General features: G+C 41.4%; 1 protein-coding gene across 3 annotated transcripts in view; it reads left to right on the top strand.

The window, feature by feature from the left end:
- MCC (MCC regulator of WNT signaling pathway) overlaps positions 1-13233 on the top strand; it is a 542131-nt gene that overhangs the window by 456374 nt on the left and 72524 nt on the right. For all 3 annotated transcript variants that reach the window (XM_064275031.1, XM_064275022.1, XM_064275034.1), the window contains one exon: positions 446-652. In XM_064275031.1, the coding sequence (XP_064131101.1) occupies positions 446-652 (207 nt within the window). The remainder of the gene's footprint in view (positions 1-445; positions 653-13233) is intronic.

The raw sequence follows: 13233 nt of genomic DNA, 5'->3' as shown, positions 1-13233 counted from the left end.
GGCCTATAATTTAGGAAAGTCCAAGTTAGATTTTATATGCAGTTTGCAGCTCCATGTTTGTCATTGCGTTATCAGGACTAATAATTGGCTTTTTGTCTGGTCACGTGTATTCACCAGTTCTGGAGCTTGAATGAGGGAGATAACCATTTGTGTGGACATAGCAGTTAGTGCCACAGATAGACTTAAACACCGGGGACGGACTGTGTTTTTCTTACTCTGGGAACTACTGGGTAACACAGACTATGACCCAGGTTAAGTCATAGACCCTCACTGAAAATGGGGTGAGAACGATTTGGGGGGCATCACTAGTCATGATACTACTTGCATTGAAGTGTCTCTAGAATCGACTTCTTTGTGGACATTTGCTGCTCTCTGGCCTGTTTTCTTCCTCTCCCCTTTCTCCAAGGCAATTCACTTGGCTGTTCTTGGTGATTGTGTTTTACAGACAGTCGAGGAGATTGAGGGGGTGCTCGGCCGAGATCTGTACCCCAACCTGGCTGAAGAGCGTTCTCGGTGGGAGAAGGAGCTAGCTGGGCTGAGGGAAGAGAATGAGAGCCTGACTGCCATGCTGTGCAGCAAAGAGGAGGAGCTGAACAGGACCAAGGCCACCATGAATGCCATCCGGGAGGAGCGGGACCGGCTCCGGAGGAGGGTGAGAGTACCGCACCTAATGGGGCAGGCCTTTCCTGGCATGGGGTGAGAGAAGCTAGTGTATAAAGCCAAAGTCAGGCCCAGGAATTTTGTGGCATTTGTAGTGTTGGAAATCACTATCTCTTTCTTGCTACAAAGTCATTTCAAAGTGCAAAGGTGTGGAGGTAAGACTTAAAAAAAATTTGCAATCTCAGGTCTAAGTGCACAGTACAGTTATATTAGGGCGGTAATTCTCAAACCACTCTCCAAGGAATGCATGTCTCCCCCAACCTCAATTAAAATGTCCTTCTTTTAAGATAGACTAACTATGTGTTTTACAAATTGGAAACAAAATATAGAATTTTCACTTGTTTCAGGTTTTTTTTCTACAAAATTTTCTTTAACCTTATATTACCTGCTCTCACGTATCTGTACAGAATCTAATGTAAAATGTTATCCAGTGCAAACTTATTAAAGTTAAAATAAAAATCCGTTGCCATCAAGTCGATACCAACTCATGGTGACCCCATTTGTGCAGAGTAGAACTAACTGCTCCATAGGGTTTTCAAGGCTGTGACATTTGGAAGCGGATCAGCAGGCCTTGTTTCTGAGGCACCTCTGGGTGGGTTCAAACCGCCAATCTTTCTGTTAATCATTGAGCACTTACCAGTTGGGCACCCAGGGACTTCTAAAATTGAGATTATCGTATATTAGTATCAGCCATTGAAAATCCTGTGGAACACAGTTCTACTCTTGACACACATAGAATTGCCATGAGTTCAAATTGACTCTGTCAACTGCTCTGTGTGCGTGTGTATATGTGTTTAATTCCTGGTATTCTGCCCAGTGTACCAACGGTTTCACCACCTGAACTAATTTGAGAACACTTTGTTTAGGAGATACAGCCATTACTACAGGAGCTGATGTTTCAGGATAAAAATGTCTGGGTGAATTGTTAAAGCACTCAGTTTTCCAGATAGCGTTTTTTCCCAGGAACCCACAAGTTCTTCTTTGTTTGGCTGTGAATTTGAGCTGTGATTGGGCTTAGAGTGAAGCAATGAATTCTTCAATCAGAAACAGTTCCCTCTGAACTTCACTTTGAATTAGTAGACCCACCTTACTCTCTTTCTTGACCTTTGCAATAGTAGAAGCTTGCTTTCTAGTTGTACCCTGACTGGTAATTTCGCACACACATAAAGTTGAAACAGGGAAAAAAAATTCTAGTAAGTCTCATCACCCCTCACCGTTGCTTTTTCTTCCTTAATGAGCACCTTGGAAATAGCTTATTCTTTAAAAAGATCAACAACATGTATAAATCATTCTGTTTTTAATCCCCATACAAGGTTTTTTAGTTGCTATGTTTTTTTTATTATGCATGGGTATGGAAGAAATGACTATTTTTGAATGTTATCCACTCTCTTCCTTATATGTCAGTAATGTCATAATTAAAAGGCCAGTACTCCTGCCTCTCTTGGCTGAACTCATGTGCCTAAGCATATTTTCGGTACCAGCTATATCAGATACCACGCTACATACTTGCATCAGCAGGTGTAAACCACCCCAGTCAGCAAAGGCTCTATCTGGGCAACCTAATGACATTTATTTAGTGCCAAAGCCCGCACCTCCTGTAATTTCCTAGGTTCCACTCCCTGATTGTTATGACTAAGGCCCTAATTGGTGTGCTTGCTTTTAGTATACCTTCTGATGGTGCATGTTTTGTGAAGGAAATATTGCTCTTAGGTGTAATTATATATTGTGGTTCAAAATAAATTCCTTCCTCACACTTGAATTACTAAAGCACAAGACAGCCCTTGACTATAACTAGCAAAATGTAAAAAGCCAACCTTCTTCTCCCTTTGTTTTCTCCAACTCAGGTGGTCAATATTGAGAGTAGCATAGTATGTGGTACTACATACCAGAGACTCCAGAGCCAGGCTGCCTGAGTTCATAGCCTGGCTGACCAAGTCATCTACCCTCTCTGTGCTGCAGTTTACTCTGCTATGAAGTGGGGACAAAAGTAGCCAATGCAGGATTGCTTGAAATTTAGATAATACTCATAAAACACTTAGACAATGCCTGGCACATAGTAAATGCTCAAAAAATGTCAGTAGTTATTTGAGGCCAAATCTAAAGTTACCTGTTGAGTGATCCAGCAGGTCTAACACTGTACCATCTTTTTTTCCTAAGGCTCCTTAGATATTTGAATGACTCTAAGGTTGACATTGAAAAATTTATCTTTTTTCTCTCTATATGCATTCTAGTCAAAACCTGTCTTCTAATCATGTATATTACCTTTTATATTTATCTAGTTAATATGCTTTTATATAAATTTGCATAATTTATATTCAAATTACTCCCAAATAATAAAATGCTAAGGACCTGTATCTCTTTCTCAACTGGAAATGTCCTCAGGAATTGGTACACACAGCATTTGCATTTCAAGACAATTGTGGCTCTTGTAGAATTTACTAGATGACTTCGAATGCTGGATGACTCCCCCCACCACCCAATATATTTCATTTCCTTGGGGAGGAATCTGTCTTTTGTTGTTGGCATTGTCTTCTGTTCGTGATACGTAGCTCTGTGGAGTGACTGCAGAACGGTTTCCTTTCCATCCTGTAAGTACCACATGATACATGGCTGGTTTGTCTTTCCTGGCTTTGTAGCAGCCTTGAACCCACAGTTCATCAAAAGGGACCAAAAAGCAACTGGGGCCACAAGCTTTGTTTTGGTTTTGTTCTTTGCCCACATTCATTGCATAAAACTTAAACTGACCAGATCAATAGGATTGGTACTTGTCCCCATGCCTGTAATTAAACGAAGTGCTCTCAGTAGGTTTTCTGAGCCTTGTTCAAGATTTAATTAAATTAGATCTTTAATGTATTCAGTTCACAGACTGGGCTGCTTTGCAGAGCAGTAACTAAGGAACAACAGGCAGACAATTTGTATTATTGGTCCAAGTTCATTATTAAATGAGATAATCATTTATTTCTGCATGCTCTGTAAAATAACCATTCATTTCCTCACACTTGAAGATGTGGGCTTAATTTAGGCCAGGTAGAATTAATTACACCAGAAAGGAGGCACTTTGCTCTTCCTTCATTCATTTGTTTCATAAGCATGACTAGGTGTTACCTCTGTACCAGACAGAACAGGACATGTTCCCTGGCTTCAAGGATCTGGGGAGACAGGCAAGTAAGAGGTCATTACAATGGTGTGTGTCAGCAGCTAGAGCGGGGTCGATACAGGTTGTGGCCGGGAGCTCATAGGAGGGGCAGGTGATGGCAGGGTACAGTGTTGTTCACATAGATTGTTAGGTCAACTGCCATGTAGTAAAAACGATAAACACTTTCCTCAAATTGTTTGGTAAAGCAAGCATGATGTGACTGCAGCCACATGAATCTGTGGTCCATTTAATCAAAGACTTGAGCCAAAACACAAGTTCTTTCTGAGATTTTGGACAAGTTCTTCAGAGAGTTGTACAGTTCACAGCATAAGGTGGTGGTAGCAGTTTCTGCCTTGTACCTCATGCCCACCTGGGTATTTTCAGCATGGCCAGGAATAAGTTCCATCTACATCTCCTTGGCTTCTTCTTTCCTTGGGATCTGCCGTCTGCTTTGACTCCCTGGTCATCACCATAGTAAACCTAAGTGACTAGATGACACAATGTTCTGAACCATATAAAAGTCACGCTAATCAGAAATTTTTTTCCTCTCTACTTTTCCTACTCCTGCTCAAAATGTCTTAAAAACCCTTATTGTTAGTTACATTAGCCTGGCTTTCTGAAGATTTTGGTTGAGAGTGAGGAGGGCTGTGTTTCTATAAGAAGCACGTGTCTGTCATTTCCTAATGAGTTCCTCTCAATACATAAATACAGTATCATTTTTATGAAGGGGTTTCATTGTTCTGTGTTCATAAGACACATGTAATAAAAGTGGAATCACCCAGTTCAGCTAAAGTCTCTTAATATATAAGTGAGGACTCTAAACTCTAGATTTTTAAATGGCTGTTATTTGGCTCCATGGTTAAGGAAAAGGTCAGGTAAACTTCATAGTGCTTCAGTGACCTTTTCCTTCCTCTCACTCACCCTCCTTAACAGAAAGTAACACCTAGTCCCTCTTTGTTGGGGATGGGGAAGGAGGTGGAGAGGAGGGGTGAAAGGAAGGGTAGATGAAGGTAAGAAGAAAAGAGAAATTTCCTTCATACGTTGCCACTCTCTGAGGGCCAGTTTACTTCATAAGCTTTAAAAGTAACAATCCTGTTTTATACTCCTTTGGGCCACTTTTATGTTTGTGATTGTGAGAGGCATGATGGGGCTGAACAGCGTCTACTCCTAGTCATTCTCGTGCAGGAAAGACCCCAGAGGGGTCATCCAGTGCTGTTGTGTTCACCCAAGTGTGCAGAAAAACACACAGGTCAGGCACTTGTCCCGTGAACCCACCAACTGGGGCGATTTATGGAGTATCCTATTCTATGACCCAAAGATCTTCCCCCAGAGCCATTTGTTCTGAATTGATTGGTGTCAATTTCTTAATGGGATGCAAACAACAAATTTGTATACCTTGTACACATACCACTTTATCTCCAAGGGCACTTTGTTTAGTGGTCATGCTTAAGGGAGTTGGTAAAAGGGGAATCAGAATTAAACTGAAGGGTCTGCTTAGAAAGAGTAATTATCTTAAAGGTTGGCCATGTATGTATTTTTCTACTAATTAATTCACTTTTAATATATATTCACTACTAGGCTGCCCACCCTGACTGGGAAATAAGATTTACAGTGTCATACTGTATGTCCAGAGTGTGGTCTGTCTCTGAGGCAGCCCTTTTCTTTGTCTAGATTGTCTCCTGTTACATGCTAAGTCAGGATCACTTTGATATTTTTAACTAAAAAGCAGTAACAATTTTTGAAAGTGAAATTGTTGTGACCTAATGTAGGTAAAATAAAGACCTAACTTTTGTTTTGCCCTCAAATCTGTTTTAGCCTTATTTGGCCTGAGGTCTCTTGTTGAGCTTTTCCCACTCTGCCTCTCCCCTCCCTGATGCTTTTCTTGACCATAGTGTCTGTGTATGGAAAATGCAGGAACTACAGAACAATGCTTCATATTTACTTTATATCACTATGAATTTATACATTATATTGTATTTGCTATGAATTTATATGTGTGTGTGTGAAAGTATTTAAAATATACCAACCCAAACAAAACCCATTGCTATTGAGTTGATTCCAACTCATAGCAACACTATGGGACAGAGTATAACTGCCCCACAGGGTTTCCAAGGCTGTAAATCCTTATAGAAGCAGACTGCCATATCCACCCGTGGTGTGGCTGATGGGTTCAAACCACTGACCTTTAGGTTAGCAGCTGAGTGCTTAACCACTGCACCACTACGGCTTTTCTTAAATAGACCAGAATAGCATAAACCAATCTCATAAAGATTATGTGGTGCGGGAGGAAGGGACAGCATGCCTAGGAGTGTAGGTCAAAAGGGTACTTGAACTTTTCTGTAGTGTTCTTTTTTTTTTTTATGAATGTATTCATATAATCGTATTTTTAAAATGTAGAAGTGTATACATGGAAATAGAGTGGAAGCTAATTTGCCAAAATATTGTTGTTAGCTGTTGAGTCAGCATGGACTGATGGTTACCCCATTCCTGCACAGTGCAACATAACTCTGCCTGGTCCTGCGCCATCCCCATCTATGACCGGTTGCAGACCGGGCTGTTGTGATCCGTAGAGTTCTCACTGGCTAATTTTTAGAAGTAGATCTTCATTCTTTTCTCCGTAATCTGGCTTAGTCTGGAAGTTCAGCTGAAACCTGTTCAGCATCATAGCAACACACAAGCCACACTGACAGGTGGTAACTGTGCATAAGTTGCATTGGCTGGGAATTGAACTCAGGTCTCCCACATGGAAGGTGAGAATTTTACCACTGAACCATCACTGCCCCCATAACAAAATATTAACAGAGGCTAAATCAAGGCAGTGAAAGTATAGGAGGTTTTTTTTTTTTTTCTTTAGTACTCTTCCTTAATTTTCAAATTAAACAATCCAAAAATAAAGTAGGATTAGGGAGAATGATCTGTATTTCCCAGCTTTAATGGTCTGGTATTCATATAAAGGCATAGTCTTCTCTTTTGTCCTTTATGGAACTTCGTTCATATCTTATTCATTCCATTTCTTCTTCGAAGTTTCTATTTATGATAAGGAAGCAGACGCCAACATTAGCTAAGTTCAAATTAATAATAGATTTGTAAAAACAAGCCCTGTCTCAACACTATTCCTCCCAGCCCTAATCTAGCTCTGTGGGAGGGGGCTGAGAGGAGTGGAGTCTGGTTCCGGTACTTGCACTCTTGTATCCTCAATGGGTCTCAGGTGGCTCTTCTTATGTCTGGCTGGTATATCAGTCAGAATCAGACTAGGTTATACTGCAGTAACAAATGAACACCCAAAGTCTCAGTGTCATGGCACACCAAAAAAGCTTGTTTCTCATTTGCACTACCTGTCCAATGCAGGTTTAGGAATAGTAACATGGCTCTGCTCTGTATATTCACTCAGGCACCAGGCTGAGAGCAGCCAACATCTAAAACATTACTAGCTGTAGAGCCGAAGGGTCTTAACCTGGCTCCTAAATACTTCAGCTCATAGCCCATTGGCCAGAACTAGACAGATGGCTCCACCCAACCATAAGGAACTGAGAAATATGGAGTAGCACCACGTGGCTATCTGTTGAGCAGTACATGTTTCTGACACAGCGGGCTTCTTTGCTTTGAGTGTGATACCAAATAGGCTTGGATGTGAATCCAAGTCCCAGAGAAACAGGCAGTTTTGCTATCCATCCTGGGGTGGCTGTCAACATGTGTATCAGAGTCACTAGGCAGCTCTTTTACAGAATATATGCCCAGACCCCTCTGTGAGCCACTGAGTCAACAAAGTGGTATAGGGCACCTCAGTGACAGGAAGGGAGAGGCAGTGTCCTGCAGCACCCACTGGACAGGGCCCAAGAGCTTCTCCAGGGTCTCCAGCTGTCCCTCTGCTGGTGGAGTAAGCAGAAGCGAGAACCAAAGCTGTTCTGCTACCTTCTACTCACTCCTGGCTCTGCAGTATGGCCTTGATGAACTCCACATCTGAGGAGGAACCTACCTGCTGTGAAGAGCCTGCCTGCACCTGGGTCACTGCAGCAGGGAAAGCAAGAGTAGAGAGAAGTGTCCAGCCCGACATGGCGGCTGTGGGGCTCCAAAGGCAAGGAGGCAATGCAGGCGCGGCACAGAACCTTTATGCTTATCCAATAAATGAAGGCAGACTTGTACCACCTTTTTCTGTTTACCAATGCAAGCTTGAAAGAGCTTGATGTTTAAAACAGGGTTTGTTTGTTTTTTTAAAAGGACTTGTTAATATATTGGTAGTATTAACATTTTCTTTGAGCGTTTTCAGACTAAAAACAGGCACCTCCAAGGGCAAAGCAGGACTTACTCAAGGCCCATATTATTTGTTGTTAGTTGCCATCAAGTCAATTCCAACTCGTGATGACACTATGTATATAGAGTAGAACTGCTCCATAAGGTTTTCGAGACTGACCTTTCAGAAGCAGATCACCAGGCCTGTCTTCTGAGGCACCTCTGGATGGGTTTGAACTACCAAACTTTGGTTAGCAGTCCAGCATTGAACCATTTGCACCACCCTGGAACTCTTTTTTTTTTTTTTTTTGGAACTCTATAATAGCCTTATTATGAGATGCAGTTTCCATTTTTCTATTGTTTGGGCTACTTTCCTATGCTTTAGTCTTCACCCTTTTCCCCATTCTATCCCTTACTTCCGCTCAGACCACAAGTTAGTACAACGTCCTCTATTACAGTTACGTGGTACGCATTCCTTTGGGTTCCGCAAGTCAAGTTTCCGGGTGTTCTAAGACAGCACTAAGTGAAGGCAAAATCAGCTTTGTTTCAGAGAGACGCAGCTGTTTGTGTCAGTATTTTATCTAGACCTGAGCATCGTTGGTAGAACACATCACCCCTCCTCTCTGCAGTTTGAGGAAGTGAAGTGGGATCCAAGGCAGAGAATCCTCAGAACTATGATTCCTTCACCTCTTCTCTGGAAACAGTTCCTAGTCACTGTAAACGAGCTTTATGCACATACGTGCCGTGGAAATTGTGAGGTAACTTTTTCACTTGTCGGGCCCCAGTGTGGGCTTATCTATCCCTGGCCTCCCTGCTCATGTGAGGACTCAGGCTGTTTAGCTGACTCCATTTGTTGGAAAGCTGGTAAGAAATTAGGAAGACAGCCAGAACACTGACCTTTTCCTGACACAACCATTATGATAATCAGTTCCAGGTTCTTTAGCAGGCTATAAAACAAAGAGGAAACAATACACCTATCAAATCTCCAGAGATGAGAACGCTGCTGGCCTTGCTTTCCTTTTTTCTATTCTGTAGTCTTTCTTTTCGTTTTCAGCCTACTTAAATTGCCATTAACAATAAAAGACTAATTTCCTGCAATACCATGTAAATGAGATTTATAGGAACGAATATATAATTTCTATAAATAAATTCTGATTTCTCACTTATTTGAGGGCTCCAAGAAAAGTCTTCTAAAATCTGCAATAGTGGAATGGTTTTCTGCAAAATACTTGCAGACCCTGGGCTTTTAGGAAGCAGTTTTCCCAGAACTACAATGGCCTAAATCTCATTAAGTGGAGCTTTTCCAGCCTGGTGGTTCCCAACTTTCTACAGTGTAGAAGTCATCTCATCTCACCCAGCTCCATTACACAGTGAAATTATGAATTACAGCCTAATTGCCTGAAATTACAACTACCCGGTGAGCACTGCTGCATATCGTAAGTGAAACAGACTCATTATTTTATGGCTAATAATAACGTTTCTAATCCTACTTGGGACTCCGTCACCTTTCCTTCCTGCTTGTCACTCATCTGCTGCGAACTGCATTCACAGATGACTTCATCAGCTAATTCAGTCGCCTGGTCTGAGCTCCTACAATTGCCCTGGGAGACTGGTGTGTCCCTATAGCTGACCTATCTTTATTATACTAGCCCGAGCCTTACATTTTCATTAAACTTCCCCTGTTCCAGAAACTCACTTCTGACGCCAACACCGCTGAGTCTTCTTTGGCACCAAATTCTTAATTGCCAGCATCTCGATCTCTGGCTGCACGTTATCTCTTGTGCTCTTACTCTCTCACCCCTTTATTTATTTTACTTATTTTTTTAACTTGGCCTTCAGGGACGGAGGGATCAGCTAATTACATTCCTTAGTTAGAGGCACACTCATCATTAGTCTCTGCAAGGTCCCTCTTTTAATTTATTCTTCCTTTTATACCCCACTTCTTTCCCCCATTTGTGTATGTCCTTATGAGATACACAGTGGTTTATGTGTTATTTTTAATTCCCATAAATATTATTGTGTTATAGGCTAACTTTTTTCCCCTCGGCACTCTAATTTCAAGGGCTGTCCACATGGCTGCATATACACCTGGTCTGATGTGTCTAACTGCTTCCTGGTATTCTCCTGTGGCCACCCATCCCATTTCACTTTGGTGGACAACTAGGATTGCCTCCCACTATTCCCTGCTACCATAAACAGCACTCGAGTGCATATACGTACCCTGTGCATGTCTCCTTCCATTCCATGTGAGAATTTCTCTGGAATACACACCAGGGATGAGGTTGTTGAATCTTGGTGTGCGTATCCTTACTTTGGCCTAGTATTGCAATGAGCTCCACTATGGCTCACTGGTCCATCGTCTCACCAGCAGTGCAGGAGGTCTCTTCTGCCCTTACATCCCTGCCAGTTTTTGTGCTCATCGTTGTTGCTTTCATCCTATTCTTTTCCTGAGTTTAATTGTCTTGTTTCTGAAAACCATCTGTCCTTAGGAAGTTCTTTCAGCAAAGGTGTACGGATGGTAAATTCTTAATCTTTGTCTGAGAATGCCTTCATTTTTGCCCCCACTCTTGACAACAGTTGTCGTTAGTTTCCTGTTGCTGTTATAACATCACCACAAATCTTGCAACTTAGAACAACACAAATTTATTATCTTCCAGTTGTAGAGATCAGAAGTCCAAAATGGGTTTCACTGAAGCAAAATTGAGTATCAGCAGGCCTGTGTTCCTTCTGAGGCTCTAGGGAAGAATCTATTTCCTTTTCTAGCTTCTGGAGGCCACTTCATTCCATGACTCATGCTCCTTTCTGCATCTTCAAAGCCAGCAAGTCTTTGTCTTCAAATCTCTGACACTCCTGCCTCCCTCTTATAAGGACCGTTTTCATTACATTAGGCCCACCTGGGTAATCCAGGATACCCTTCCCATCGCAGCAGCCTTAATTAATCACATCTGCAAATTCCCTTTGGTCATGCAACATGTTCACAGATTTCAGGGATTAGGATGTGGACATCTTTGGGGAGAGCATTAGTCAGCCTACCACAGTAGTCTAGATGAGTACTGGATTTTTAGGGAGACAGTTTTTTTTTTTTTTTTTTAACAATATTTAACGTTTTATTGAGACCAGGACTGTCGCACACTGGTCAAGGTATTGACGGTTACAGTAGTGAGTTAAACAGCCCTTTCCTCAGAGCTTAAGGTACCTGTCCCTCTAGATCGCGTTTAAATTATCCCTTTATCCTGTTTCCCCCCTGCATTTGCACTACAGCGTGTCTTAGATATGAAGTTAGTTTTTTTTTATTCCTACTGTTCTAGTTACCTATAACTGCATAACAAATGACCACAAATTGAGAGACATAAGTAACAATCATTTATTGTTCTCCTGCATGGTTCTGAGATTGACTGGGCTCAGTTGGGGCAGTTCTCACTTGGGGTCTGATGTGCTTTCAGTCAGATGGTGGCCTACTTCAGAATCACCTTGAATATTTCCTTACTCCTATGTCTGGTGGTTGAGGCTGGCTGTCATCTAGGGCTGTTGGCCAGAACTCCCACAAGCATCCTCCCCAAGTGTCCTGGGCTTCCTTACAATATAGGGGCTAGGCTCCCAGGGCGAGTATCTTAAGGGAAAGCCAGACGAAACAGCACTGCCTCTAGCCTCAGAAGTCACGTGGCATCCCTACCTCTTGATGGAGAAAGTATCAAAGAAATTATGGGTATATTGTAAAGCTGCCACACCTACTGTCTTCACGTCTGGAAAACTTGCCTATTTCCTTTTCAAATATTGTTTCTCTGTCACTCCCTGTGTTCTCTTCCTCTGGAACTCCTTTAAAAGTATGTTGGTATCCCTATTTTAGAATACCCAAAGGGCTGCTTAAGCTATTTTTTGGCAGTTCCAATCTCTACAGGTAATCTATAAAAAAGCTATCAAATTTCCTGAGTTTAAAACATTTCAAAATGGCCATATCCACAGATTTTAAAAGTGATAGTTAATCACGTTATTAAAACAGATTCAAACATGCACTACAAAGCCAAAAAATACTGCCCATATACTGAGCGTATGAACTGATTAAAGATGAAAATAAGAAAATAAAACAATGATCAGAAGAACATGTTGAATCTCTAATAGCTGGTAGTGAACATACTGAGGAGTGTAAGGGCTTGGGTTTTAATTAATATTTCTGAATAGCAGCTGTCTTCAAAGGAGTCAGAATTTAAATCTGATAATTCATCTGCTTACCTGAGAAAGTATTAATATTTATTGTGTATAAAATAGCTAAATTTTCTTTGGTGCACGAATTTTCAAGAAAATATTATTTCAACCTCTAAGGTTTGCCTGGGGAATAACAGCATCCTTGACAGACTGACATATGCCATGACTTGGTCTCAAACTGAAATGGCTGGCTTAGAGATACGTTCTAGGTTCCATTTCCAGCAGTTTAAAAGGTTTCTTAGGATTATATTGTACATGACAGTATGCTTCAGTGTAGCCCAGGAATGGAAAACTGGCAGCCCACTTGCAGGGCTCCTAGCTAGCATCTCAAAGTACCTACCGCCACCATAATCCATTGGTTTATTGTACCTTTTTGAAACTTATATTGCGTCCTTACACATAAAAAAATAAATAAAAGTATATTGGAGCTTCAGTCCATCACTTACGTCTCTTAACTAAAGAAGTACACTTACATAGTTTATCTCTTTTTAGCTCCCCCTTGTGGCATAGTGATTAAGAGCTACAGCTGCTAACCAAAAGGTCAGCAGTTCGAATCCACCACGTGCTCCTTGGAAACTCTATGGGGTGGTTCTACTCTGTCCTGTAGAGTCACTATGAGTCCGTGATCGACTCGATGGGAGTGGGTTTGGTGGGTTTTTTTTAGCTCCCCCATGCTTATTTCTGAGTTAATGTCTATATACCCAACCCCATGCCATCGAGTCGCTCATATACCGTGTTCTAATTCGCCAGGTCTCTTTTCAGTTTATCCAGTCTAGAGTTAAACCTGTACATGGGTTGTATTTTGTTGTCTACATTTTCCATTGGCCCTTTTTCTCATCTACCTATTCTTATGTGATATCTATTTTTGTTTCACAGTTCCTTATTATTTATGTATATGATTCTTTTTTTAAAGATTCTAAGTGTATTTCTTTTAAAACAATTTACTGATTGCTTCATTTTAATTTCTTCTAGGGTGCTTTCCTCTCCTGATTTATGTTGCTGCG

The sequence above is a fragment of the Loxodonta africana genome, chromosome 2 (genome assembly GCF_030014295.1).
Source record: "Loxodonta africana isolate mLoxAfr1 chromosome 2, mLoxAfr1.hap2, whole genome shotgun sequence".
Lineage (NCBI taxonomy): Eukaryota > Metazoa > Chordata > Mammalia > Proboscidea > Elephantidae > Loxodonta > Loxodonta africana.
Note: the sequence above shows the minus strand (reverse complement) of the source record. Positions and strands in the feature narration are given on the sequence as shown.